Source organism: Tachyglossus aculeatus, chromosome Y2 (assembly GCF_015852505.1).
Source record: "Tachyglossus aculeatus isolate mTacAcu1 chromosome Y2, mTacAcu1.pri, whole genome shotgun sequence".
In the NCBI taxonomy this organism is placed as follows: domain Eukaryota; kingdom Metazoa; phylum Chordata; class Mammalia; order Monotremata; family Tachyglossidae; genus Tachyglossus; species Tachyglossus aculeatus.
In genome coordinates, this window is record NC_052094.1 from 679445 (window position 1) to 692982 (window position 13538).

Here is a 13538-nt window from a genome sequence, read left to right on the forward strand (position 1 = left end):
GACAAGTGGTGCAGTTGGGATTAGAACCCATGACCTCAGACTCCCAAGCCTGGGCTCTTTCCAATGAGTCACGCTGCTTCTAATAATGATGGTAAAGCTGCTAATAATGATCGTGTTCGTTAAGCACTTACTACGTGCCAAGCAGTGTTCCAAGTGCGGGGGTAGATACAAAGTGATCAGGTTGCCCCACGTGGGACTCACAATCTTCATCCCCATTTTCCAGATGAGGTAACTGAGGCCCAGAGAAGTGAAGTGACTTGCCTGAGGTCACACAGCAGACAAGTGGCAGAGCCGGGATTAGAACCTTGGTCCTCTGACTCCCAAGCCCGGGTTAAGCGCTTAACAATTAGCATAATTATTATAATTATTATTGACTGACTGCCTAGAAGACTTGCTGTCTGACTGGTACACTGGCTGATTTACTGACTGCCTGGATGACTAGGTGGCTGATTGGCTAGCTGTCTGACTGGCTGGCTGGCTGGCTGTACTAATCAGCACTTAGTACAGTGCCTGAGTGTTTCTTTAATGGCTGATGAGCTTTTTTTTCCTAAGAAACTCTGTAGTAACTCTCAGGCACTGTACTAAGTGCTGGGGTGGATACAGGCAAATCAAGTTGGATGCTCCCTGTCCCATGTGGGGGTCACAGTCTCGGTCCCCGTTTTACAGGAGAGGTAACTGACGCACAGAGAACTGAGGTGGCTTGCCCAAGGTTCCTCAGCAGAGAAGTGGTGGACCCAGGATCAGAACCCATGACCTGCAGACTTCCAGGCCCGTGGTAGGTGGGCTGCAGGCCGGCCATGATGGGGTAGGGGTGTCCCACAGCTCAAACCAGTATTGGTTGAGCTCTTGAGGCCAGCTTTCCATTCAGGGCCGGGCATTGGATTGGCCACAGAGGGGAGGAAGTGACTATTTGGAGGGGGCGGGAGGGTGTCTCCCTGGAGGGCTGGGTGGAGACCTGGGACTGTAGACATGGGAAGGGGGAAGAAGGCCGAAGAGAGCAGCATTGTCCAGAAGAGAGTTCATGAAAACAAGAGTCTAGAATTAAGGCAGTTTGAATGGGAGGGAAGGGAGGTCCCCACTCCCAAGCTCCCCTACCTTTCCTCTGTTGTAGCTGAGGGCACAGCTAGAAAGACCAGGTTGAAATTTAACGTGCGACCAGAGGGCACTTCAGCAGCAGAAAGTGTTTGCTGAGCTAGGTGCGTTTTCCAAGTTAGATGTGACCTCTGTGGGGAGGGGTGGACAGCAGGCTCCAGGTCAGTTTGGGTGCCGAGGGTGACCATCTGTCCCTAGCATAGTGGATAGAACACAGATCTGCAAGTCAGGAGGTCCTGGGTTCTAATTCTGGCTCCTCCTCTTGCCCACTCTGTGACCTTGGGTATGTCACTTCACTTCTCCCTGCCTCGGGTACCTCATCTGTTAAATGGGGATTGAGATTGGGAGCTCCACGTGGGCCAGGGACTGTATCCAACCCGATCTGCTTGTATTCCCACCGTTGTTGGGTAGGGACCATCTCTATATGTTGCCAACTTGTGCTTCCCAAGGGCTCAATACAGTGCTCTGCACACAGTAAGCGCTCAATAAACATGATTGAATGAATGAATGAATGAATGTAGTATCTGAATGGAAAAGTTTTAGGCTTGAAGGTTTTCTCCATCTTGAATTGTAAAAATTGTGTACCTGAGTCAAATGCCCTGTAAAATGGGAAAAAGTAAACTACAGGAAGAACCACCGGCAACAGATAATGGCTTCTGTTGTAGCCCGTTTCTGACAGTTTTCTTGAATTTGGCAAAGCACCTGTCTAATAATGATAATAATGGCATTTATCAAGCACTTACTATGTGCAAGGCACTGTTCTAAGCACTGTGGGGATACAAGGTGATCAGGTGGTCCCACATGGGGCTCACAGTCTTCATCTGTGTTTCAGATTCCCCCAGAATTCCTGAGGAGTAGGTGAGGATTAATTAACACCATCTAGGAAAAAATGACTCTATAGCATTAATCAGGCAATAGTATTTGAGTGCCTGCTGTGTGCAGAGCGCTGATCTAAGCGCTTAGGAAAGTACAGTGCAACAGAGTTGGTAGATGTGATTCCTGCCCACAAGGAGCCTTCAGTCTACAGGACTGCAGAGTAAGTGCTATAAATTCAGTGCTTACTATAATCATAATCATTATTGTTCAAAAATGGAAGTGCTGTTCTTGGGAAGTCATCAGCATGAATGTTAATACCGTACTGGAATATTTTGAGATTGATTTGTTATTTTTTTCCCCTGTCTCAAGAATTAGTGCTGTAAGCAATCCCGGTGAGTCTTTTGAAGTTTACGATGAGAAGACTAGTTTCTCAGTTGAGTGGAGAACCGAAGTTTCCTGCTTCTAAGAAATTGAAGATCCGCATAGGAATGGCCCGTCCCAGTTCAAGTAAGAAACCCAAATCTCTGTTAAGATACTGTCTTCCTAGTGAATTCTGCAGGGTGTGAATGTTAAAGAAGGTTTTAGAAAGTATGACCCTCCCAGTGGAGGAGTTCCAGGGACCGAATACAAGCCTGCTTTAATAGTTTAAGATTTATAGCCTGAAAAATGGCAGGTCCTTTTGTCTCACCGTCATATTACTGGCATCTGCTTTCAGTACCCAGGTCTACCATCTTGGTTGGCAGGACTGGAATCCTTGACATTCTTATGAATGCGTAAACCTGACAATGGGTGGTATTTATTGAGTGTTTACTATACGCAGAGCACTGTTACTAAGCCCTTGGGAAAATAACAGTACAACAAAGTTGGTAGACATGATCCCTGTCTCCAAGGGGCTTGATGCCTGTGGATTTGTTTAGCCACAGAGTCCCCTCTTTGAAATGAAAAATTTCAGCTTCCCCCGTGTTCATTCATTCATTCATTCAATCGTATTTATTGAGCACTTACTGTGTACAGAGCACTGTACTAAGCGCTTGGGAAGTACAAGTTGGCCACATATAGAGACGGTCCCTACCCAACAACTGGCTCACAGCCTAGAAGGGGGAGACAGACAACAAAACGAAACAAGTAGACAGGTTTCAATACCATCAGAATAAATAGAATTATAGGTGTATACACATCATTAATAAAATAAATAGAATAGTAAATATGTACAAGTAAAATAAATAGAGCGATAAATCTGTACAAACATATATACAGGTGCTGTGGGTAGGGGGAGGAGGTAAGGCGGGGGGGAATGGGAGGTAGGGTTGGGGGGATGTGTTGAATTAGACCCTGAGAGTTATGGAATAGAATATCATGTAAGATTCCTGAGGTTCAGATCTTCACTCCCTCTGCTTCCATTTGTGCCCTGCCACATTTGAAGGAGGATTTGAAGTAGGTCTGACGCAGAGAGAGAAGGAAAGAGGCATCAAAACATCCCTGTATCACAAGTGCCCCTAGTTGCAAAATATTGTGATTTCGGCCCATTCAAAATACAGCCTCTCCCATAATCTATGTCGTGTGGTCTTAGGGCACCATGTAATGGAAACTTGTCACAGATGCCTTAGGGAAAGTAAATTCTGTCTTATTTCTGCTGTCTCCCCTTCTAGGTATGGCAGATTTCCGAGAAGCTTTTGCAAAGGCAAAGCACGTAGCTATTTTACAGGGGCTGGGGTCAGTGCCGAGAGTGGAGTTCCAACTTTCAGGGGAGCTGGCAGATTCTGGAGAAAATGGCAAGCCCAGGCAAGTCATTCAAGCCAAACTTTGCTTTCCAAAGGCCTTTCCCGACTAAGACCTCATCCCTCTACTCCCTTCCCTTCTGTGTCACCTGGGAATTTGGCTCTGTATCCTCCTGGCACTTGCTACCCACCTTACCTTCAGCCCCACGGCACATACATACCTAGCTGTAATTTCGTTGAGTATCTTGTCTCTCTTTTTAGACTGTAAGCTCCATTTGGACAGGGAATGTTCTACCAACTCTGGTTTCTTTGTCCTCTCCAAAACACTTAGTACAGTGCTCTGCACACAGTAAGCGCTCAATAAATACCACTGATTGATTGAAAGCTCAAGATGAACAGCACAATTGACTGCTTCTGGTCCTTTGCTCATAATAATAATCATTGTGGTATTTCTTAAGAGTTTACTCTGGGCCAGGTACTGTACTAAAGCGTGGCTCAGTGGAAGGGGCACGGGCTTTGGAATCAGAGGTCAACGGGTTCAAATCCTGGCTCTGCCAATTGTCAGCTGTGTGACTTTGGGCAAGTCACTTAACTTCTCTGTGCCTCAGTTACCTCATCTGTAAAATGGGGATTAAGACTGTGAGCCCCCCACAGGACAACCTGATCACCTTGTAACCTCCCCAGCGCTAAGAACAGTGCTTTGCAAATAGGAAGCGCTTAATAAATGCCATCATTATTATTATTATTAAAGACTGGTGTAGATGCAGGATAATAAGGTTGGGGACTGTCCCTGTCCCACATGGGGCTCACAGTCTAAGCAGGATTTAATCACCATTTTACAGATGAGGAAACTGAAGCACAGAGGACGTAAGTGACTTGCCCAAGGTCCCACAGCAGACACATGGCAGAGTTTACTGATGTCGAAAAGTGCTTTTCAACCAATGGAACTAATACCGCTAATGGTACCTCGCTGATGATGGAGTCCCCCATTGAGAACCGTGGTCAAGCCTCGATCCTGAGACTTCAGGACTCAAAACTTTTGTGGAGGAATTGACTTTTGCGTCGGTGGCTTGTGCGGTGCCACTTTCCCCTACCGGTCTTGCTCCCACTGGGGAACGGCATGCGGTGAGCAAAAGGCGGGCGGGGGTGAAGAACACCTCCAAGCAGCATGGTCTAGTGGAAAGAGCCCCGGCCGGGAGTCAGGAAACCTGGGTTCCAATCCTGGCTCCGCCACTTGTCTGCTGTGTGACTTACCCTCTCTGAGCCTCAGTTTCTTCATCTGCAAACTGGGGAGTAAATATTCCTCCCTCCAACTTGGACCGTGAGCCCCAGGTGGGTCAGAGATTGTTTCCAATGTGATTATCCTGTGTTTTCCGCAGCACTTAGTATAGTGCATGCTATTTAAAAGATGCCCCCATAGGATTGCACTTGCAGTACCCATTTAGTAATAACAATAATTCAAGTTATACTACTGTTGCTAACCCGAATGGTGGTATTTGTTAAGCACTCACTGTGTGCCAAGCACCATACGAAGCACTGGTGTGGTTACGAGGCTGGACCCCGTCCCCGACAGTTTGTAATCGCTATTTTCCAGCAGCAGACCAACTGAAGAACATTCAAGTCGTCCCCAGAGCCCGGGGTGTCGGCCACAACTGGGTGGCAGCTTGGCCAGTCCCACTGGGGAGAAGCAGCGTGGCTCAGTGGAGAGAGCCTGGGCTTGGGAGTCAGAGGTCATGGGTTCGAATTCCAGCTCCGCCACTTGTCAGCTGTGAGACTTTGGGCAAGTCACTTCACTTCCCTGTGCCTCAGTTCCCTCATCTGTAAAAAGGGAATTAAAACTGTGAGCCCCACGGACAAACTTGATTACCTTGTATCCCCCCCCCCCCCAGTGCTTAGAACAGTGCTTGGCACATAGTAAGCGCTTAACGAATACCATTGTTAGTATTATTATTGGACTGCTTTGAGAGGCAAATAACACAAAGCCGTTTCACAGGCCTGGTGTGTCTCCTCGGGTTGGTCTCCTCCTCGCTTCCAGGCCCACGCTGTCTCCTCTGCAGGACCTGGCCACCCCCTTGGCCTTTGCCAAAAACGCCTCTCGGGTGTGGGAGTTCTACCACTACTGGCGGGAGGTGATGCTGAGCAAAATCCCGAACCCAGGGCACCTGGCCATCTCGGAATGCGAGGCCCGGCTCGGCAAGCAGGGGCGGCGCATTGTGCTCCTCACCCAGATCATTGACGAGCTGCACCGCAGGGCGGGCACCAAGAACTCCTGGAAATACACGGTAGGAGCCGGCCTGGCCCAGACAGGCTGCCTGCCTCCCTCTCACTGAGCCTCCTGGCTGCCGGGGTAGCAGAATGCCCTCCCTGAAGTGGTAGACGAGAGGAGAGAGACTCTGCCCCCCGTCTTCTCTGCTGGAGCCAAGGATAATGCCCCATCCCAGCAGAGAAAGGCTGAGGAGGGGGAGGCTGTGGGCTCTACTGTGTGTGTGTGTGTGTGTATGTGTATTTGTTATTCTCTCAAGTTTCTTTTTAAGTCGAAACATTCTGTGCCCTGCCTTGAGAACATTGCTTGATCTACTAAACCCTGGACTTGATGAACTTTCTGTTTTAGGGAGTTTATTCAAAACCCGATGCACCAGCTGTGGGAACGTGTCCAAGAATTACAAAAGTCCAATAGGCCCGGCTTTAGCAGGCAAAGGGTAATTAACCGCATTGTGTGATGAGATGTGTCTTGGTCATATCTTTTTTGGGTAGTCGTGGGTGGGTCGTTTCAAAGGTGACTCAGGGGTTTTAATCCCATAACTGCCGTGTACAACAGTGAGAATTAAGGATACACTCAAGGTTTTAAAAACTGTAGGAAATTAAGATTGCATAGTAATTATTAACATAAGCATGGATGGTTTGGGGGTGTTTTTAAGCCTTAAGTTTATCTTGGAAGCATAAAGTAAGCAGCTGTCCACAGTTCTCTGAGGGAAGCAAATGCTGAGAATGAAGACATCTCACGTCCTCCTTCACCCCATTCTTATTTTCCTTTGGTTAAATTATAAGCTCACTGTGGACAGGGATCATGTCTGTCAACTGTATTATCCTCCTCCTAGTGCTTAGGACAGTGCTCGGCACCCAATAAGAACTTAATAAATATTATTACTACTACTACCATTGATTAATTGGTTCTATTTCAGTCTCCTGAGACCCAAACATTAGGAGAACAGATGCTTGATAGTAGTTTCCCTCAATCTTTTCATTCAATCATATTTATTGAGCGCTTACTGTATGCAGAGCACTGTACTAAGCGCTTGGGAAGTACAAGTCGGCAACATATAGAGATGGTCCCTACCCAACAAGGGGCTCTTCTCTCAAAAGCTTCTCCTAAGGAAAAGTTCACAGGCCAACACCCAGCGATCGTTAGGGAAGCTGAAAAACAGAAGAGATTTTGTGGAGGTATTTTTTTGCCCAACTCCAGGTGTCTGTCAGGTCTCCTGTCTCTCTATGCCTCATTTCTCCTTTCATGGTTCTCTGTTTATGTCTACCTCTCATCTCTAATAATAACTGTGGTATTTAAGGGCTTACTATATGCTAAGCACTGTCTTAAATTCAAACTCAGTCCCTGCCCATATGGGTCTCATAGTGCAGGTAGGAGGGGAAAACGTGTTAAATGTCCATTTTACAGTTAAGGAAACTGAGGCATAGAGAAGTTAAGGGACTTTGCGCAAGGTCACACAGCAGGCAAGTGACAGAGACTGGGTTAGAACCCAGGTCTTTTGGCTCCTTGGCCTGTGCTCTTTCCACTAGGTAACATTGCTTCTCTATCTCTACATCTTTCCTAGCTCTTCCTCTCTGTTATTGTCTCTGTCTCACTTTACCTTTTTTCTATTCTTGGCACTCCTCTGGACCTATCTTTGCCCTTTTTGTTTTACAACTCTCTGGGTCTCTTCATTTCAGGGGCTTTTCATCATTTTGCATCCCTTCGGGTCTCGCGCCCTTCTCTGCATCTCTCTGGCTTTCATCTTGACACTGCAGGCTCCATCTGATGCCTCCTCATACTGAGGTTCTAGTTACTTGATTCCTGAAAACATATAAAAAAGGGGGAACGTAGAATTGCAGTTAGAGAACAAAAGGGTAGTTTAGCTGAATAGAAAGAGCATGGGTCTGGAAATCAGGGGACCTGGATTCTAATCCCAGTTTGGCCGCCTCCCCGCTGTGTGACCTTGGGGGAATCACTTCACTTCTCTGTGCCTCAGTTTCTTCATCTGTAAAATGGGGATAAAGTATTTGTTCTCCCTCTTAGCCTGTGAGAGCCTCATCTGGGACAGGGACTGTGTCCAACCTGATTATCCTAAATCAACCCCAGTGTTTAGTATTTAGTACAGTGATTAGCACATAGTAAGCACTTACAATATTATTATTGCTATTATGAATAATATCTTATTCATATCTTTATCTTTCCTCATTATTATTATTGCTATTATGAATAATAGATAGAATAAAATAAAATAATAGATATAATAAAAGAATAAACGGATACATAAATAAATAGGTAGAATAAAATGAAAGATAAAGATAAGGATGACTCATAAGGTAACTCAAAGAGCAAAGAGAGGTACCCAGAGGTACAAACAGAAGAAAGTGAACAGAAGAATTTATCCTTTCTGAAGCCTTATCTTAAATCCAGGCTTGCCTTGTTTTTAGAGCAATATGGGAAATGAAGACTCCAGGGATGCCGCATGCAGACAGATACATTGTCCCAAAAGGAAGACAGCCAATCAGTGCTATTTATTGAGTGTTTAATTGTGCCCAACACACTGAACTAAGTGCTTGGGAGGGTTACCATAGAGTTGGTAGCCATGATCCCTGCCCTTGAGGAATCTACAAAATAATCAGTTATAGGTCGGGGAAAACACAAAGTATCAGGATGGGTAACTAAGTGCTATGGGGGTGAGGGTGAAGTGAAGGTGACTGTCTTATTTTGATTTGTACCATGTCTTCAAAAAGGAGTTTTCAGCTTGTGTTCACCATGTTCTTTCTCCTGTGTTATCGTTTCCTGTAACTCCAGGGCTCCGGAACCTGAAATTCAAGATGCCAGGATCCCAGTAGAAAATCTGCCCCTGTCTTTCACTTGGGTTTGAGCCTCTGATTGGGGAGGGGAGAAGCGGGTGAAATCCTATCCGTTTTTTAGGCAGAACCAGCTACGTCATTGAAAGAAAATGAGTACTGTTGATATTCATTCCAAGGGCTTAAAACTATTATCCATTTAACTTTCTGTTAACCTTCCTAGATGTGAAGAAAAAGGTTGCAGTGGCCTGCTTCGACCCCACGTGGTGTGGTTTGGAGAGAATCTGGATCCTGACCTCTTGGAAGAGGTAGACGAAGAGCTCGCCCTCTGCGATTTATGTTTAGTGGTGAGTCACACCTGCAAGAGAGAGAGAGAGGGTGTGTGCGTGTTTGTGTGTGTGTTGGTGTGTGTGTGCGCGCGTGCGTGTGTGTGTTGGCAGGTGTGTGTGCGTGTGTGTGCGTGCGTGCATGCGTGCGTGTGTACGGTTGTAGAGATCAGCTATAGCCAGGCTACCCAGGGCCAAGACATTCCCTGAATCCCCACTGCTCCTCCCTGAAGCTACCATGGTCAACCCTCTCTTCCCACACTTTCTGCTCCTGGGTACTAATTGGTCAGAACTTCCCAATCACATATGCTTTTCTCCTCCCGTCCCCCTCCATCCCCCCCAAATCTGGGATTTTCTTCCTCTTCTGGTTCATTGTTCTTGTGGGGCTCGAGTCTGTTTGGACCGGAAGGGCTTTGTGAGCAGTGAAAGTGCCTTGTGCCTTATCATATTCTACCAAGCCTGTCATACAGAACCTCACACTCAGTAGGTGCTCAATAATTACCATTACTACTCCTTCTAATACCATTTTCATACCATCCAGGACCTCACACTCAGTAGGTGGTCAATAACTGGCAGAATGACTACTACTTCCAGTGCCTCTACACTCCTGTTCTGTAATGTGAGGCTCCCTGGATCCATGGAAAATCAATCAATCAGGCGTATTTAGTGAGTGCTTACTGTGTGCAGACCGCTGTACTAAGCACTTGGGAGACTCATAAGCGATGCCATAGTGATCCTTCTGGTTGGGTCTGTGCGTTCTGCAGGTGGGAACCTCATCGGTGGTCTACCCTGCTGCGATGTTCGCCCCCCAGGTGTCTGCTAGAGGTGTGCCAGTGGCAGAATTTAACATGGAAACGACACCCGCCATGGATCAATTCAGGTGAAATGCAGCCCTGCCGGAGGAGGGAAGGGGCAGGGGCCCTGAAGGCTGATAACTTCGACATAAGTCTTACTAGAAAAGAGCAATTCTGCTCATGTTTTATGTGTTGGTCTGGAGAAGCAGCGCTATCAACAGTGCCAAAACTTCTTAAGCTCAAGCGGTGAAATCACGGGAGAAAGATCGACAAACCTCTTCCCAAAGTGTGGATGTTGGTACTTTGAATTATTTGCCTGGCATTTCTTTTAAAATAACAAGATTTCTTTAAGGGCATTAAAAACCAGGACAGGCTGAGACGGAGAAGGTGAATCTCCAAAGTTGGGGAACAAAATAGCAACAAAACGTATTATCGCTAATATCAATCTTTATTGAGAGTCAGTGGTGTCCTAGGCACTGCACTGAAGCCTGCTTAGACAGCATATTGAGCAGGTGGGGTACAAGGTGCCTACTGCTTCTTCCATTCTTTCTTCTACCATTCCCAGCCCAACCCCTTCCCAGCATTCGTGAATTCGGTACCCTTCTGATCAGCGGTAGCGTAGCGGAAAGAGCCCAGGAATGGGAGTCAAGAGGCTCTCGGTTCTATTCTTGACTCCACTTTCCTGCTGTGTGTCCCTGGGCAAGTCCGTGTCCCCGCGGTGTCCTCGCTCTCCTACTTAGACTGTGAGCCCCATCTGGGAAAGGCGCTATATTTGATCTGATTATCTTGTATCTGCCCCTGCACATATAGCAAGGTGATTACCTCCCAAAAGCAATGGCTAGTGTATTTCTGGAAGTGCAAATTATTAACAACCCTTGACCTCAGAAATGGTGCTGCCATTTCCTCCCTCCCCAATCTCTAGGTCTCTGCAGCTACCCTTCTTTGCTGGAAGAAATGAATCTTTTTAACACTGGTCTGTCACTTGGAGGGTTGTCTAAAATGCAGTCGTTTTCTATTCCTTGCAACAGCCCCTGAAGGAATCAGAGGAAACAACTTTTTCCTGCTCTGTTTTGTAATGGCTTATCTTGTCAGTAAGCAGCACCTTAGTGGAGTGGTTTTAATGTTCAAGTTTTGCCCAGTTATAGCTCTTCATTCTGCTGTTCTGTATTTCTGTTTCAGATTTCACTTCCGGGGCCTTGTGGAGCCACACTACCTGCAGCCCTCGCCCGGCACGAGACTGAAACAGTTTCTTGAACACTTATCCTGGAATGGAGGAAAACAAAAAAAAATCCCCCCCAAATAGGCTTTAAGCTATTTAAGCATCTGGGGGAAAAAAATATCACTTTGAGGTAAACTGACTGCTTCAGGATTTGGTATTATTTTTAACTTAAAGGTTTTAGGTTTCACAGTACTGGAAATTCTTCTAATCAAATTATGTTTTAGGATTTAGTCATATCGATGATGGCAAAGTGTCTGAGGAGGGGAAAACTGAATTTTCCTCAGAGTCATGAAAAATCAATCTGTCACATTTCTGTGGGTCTAAACTCTAAAATGAAAAGGGTGATTGTGGTTGGATTGTTGGGGTGAAGCTGTTTGAAACTGAGCTGCTTTATTTTTATTTGATTTTTAAAAAAATTCTGTCAGCCTTTTTAGGTAATTCACGAAATATCGTTTTGGCAGGGAGTGAGCCAAGGGCTTAATAAAATGGCGTTCCTTATTCCCAATCAATGCAAAAATGCTTGACTGATGGAGAAATAAACGTGGTGGAATGAATGTACGGATTCCTATCTAGAGCTGACTATCCAAGAGATGTTAATGTGTTTGCAATATTGTATTGAGTGGTTTATGGTCAGTGTCATCCTGTAGCCACCTTGGCAAGGCAGGGAGTCTACATTCTGATCATCTTTCTTTTCTCAGGTGCTTCCTGTCCAAAAAGAGGATAATGCTTTTGGAATCGCTTTTGGATTAAGCTTTTGGAATAATAGTGTCTTTTAAGCCTCTCTGCACATGACCACTTGTGAGAATTGTTTCGTGGATCTGTGTATCACTTTCCTGCTTCCAACCAGGCTCTGACAGAATTTAAGTGAAACCCTGAAAGGATGAAAGACTGGTTCTGGGCAAACTTTGATAATTGAAGTTGTATAATGGGATAGGATTGATTACTATTAATAAACTGGACTGGATACAAGCAGATGGGGTTGGACACTGTCCCTGTCCCACCTGGGGCTCACAATCTCAATACTTTCCCCTGTTCCACTCCTTCTTCTTCTTACTCATAATAATAATGTTTGTTAAGTGCTTACTAAGTGCCAGGGTAGGGACAGTGTAATCATGTGGGACACAGTCCCTGTCCCATGAAGGGGCTTACTGTCTTAACCCCCATATTATAGATGAGGTAAATGAGGCTCAGAGAAGTGAAATGTCTTGACCAAAGCCACACAGCAGACAAATGGCAGAGGCTGGGTTAGACCCCGTGGCCTTCAGACTCCAAGGTCCGTGCTGTATCTAGTAGACCATGGTTCTTCTCTGCTTTAGAGAGAAGCAGCATGACTTAGTGGCAAGACCCTGGGCTTGGGAGTCAGAGTTGATGGGCTCTAATCCCAGCTCCGCCACTTAATAATAATAATGACATTTGTTAAATGCTTACTATGTGCCAACCTAAGCACTGGGGGAATGCAAGGTAATCAGGTTGTCCCACATTGGGCATTCTGGGGGAGATGTGTCCATGGCATCACTATGGGTCAGACTCGACAGCATAAAAACAAGACTGGCGCCAGGCACTCCCGTAGACTGTAAGCTCCTTGTGGGCAGGGAATGTGCCTGTTTACTGTTATACCGCCCGCCCGCCATCACACCGCGCAGCCTTGCTGCTCCTGGAAGGATCCTCTCCTCAGAGCGCCCCCATAGACGCCCGGGACTCCGTTCCCGAGAGGCCCACCCACCCGCCATCACACCGCGTGGTCTCCGCTGCTCCCGGAAAGCTCCCCTCCTCATAACGCCCCCATAGACGCCCCCTGCTTCCACTCCACCCCCAGCTTAAGCGACTTTCCTTACAGTGCCCGGTCCGGTCCTGACTGACTCTCCCCACCCCCAACCATGGGGAAAAAGGACTGACTATCCCCACCCCCAACCCCGGGAAAAGGGCCCTTGTTAGCACCAAGTTACATTAACGACAATCTCATTCGCACCTACTCAGCCCTCCCATGGTAGTTGGCTGTTCGCTCCTCTCCCCAGGCATCTCTGCTCCCTGACCCCCCTTAACAGGTCCACCCTACTCCAGCACATAATAGTTTGTATCTGCTCTCTGTGACATCATTATCTGCCAATTTTATTAGTGCCATAGTATACTGTTTAACTACACCCTGTGATGCCATCGCCTTCTTATATCATTGCTACTGTTTTATTGCTTCTGCATCTCTATTGTTAACATTCTGCTGTACTGTCACTCGCCCTGCTGACTCACCATGAACTTTCAATTCCCTTGCTCCCAACTGCCATTCCCAGTCCTCACCTTCCCCTTCCCCTCACCCATCCAGCTTTTTCCCTCCCTCTCCCCCACCAAGACCACTCCCCCTCACCCCCTACCAAGGATCCCTCTGTACCAGCGCAGGTCCTCCGCTCCTCCCTCCCGGCCCCCTCACTCTCCTCCTCCCTGCCCCCACCCCATCCCAGTTCTCCTTTCCCATCGCCACCCCTCTTCCCACTCTCCCCGTCCAGGCCCCCTCCAACTCATCCCAATC

The 13538-nt window shown here is 46.9% G+C and overlaps 1 protein-coding gene across 1 annotated transcript; it reads left to right on the forward strand.

Annotated features, from left to right (window-relative positions):
- Positions 1 to 749: 749 nt before the first annotated feature.
- On the forward strand, positions 750 to 11082 carry SIRT5 (sirtuin 5). The gene is given in 12 exon segments (XM_038768091.1): positions 750 to 775; positions 2278 to 2415; positions 3558 to 3608; positions 3611 to 3690; positions 5684 to 5891; positions 5894 to 5908; positions 6238 to 6325; positions 8680 to 8733; positions 8902 to 9025; positions 9769 to 9884; positions 10978 to 10985; positions 10988 to 11082. Coding segments are annotated over 11 exon segments (903 nt in total). The 5' UTR covers positions 750 to 775; positions 2278 to 2321; the 3' UTR covers positions 11053 to 11082.
- Positions 11083 to 13538: the final 2456 nt, after the last annotated feature.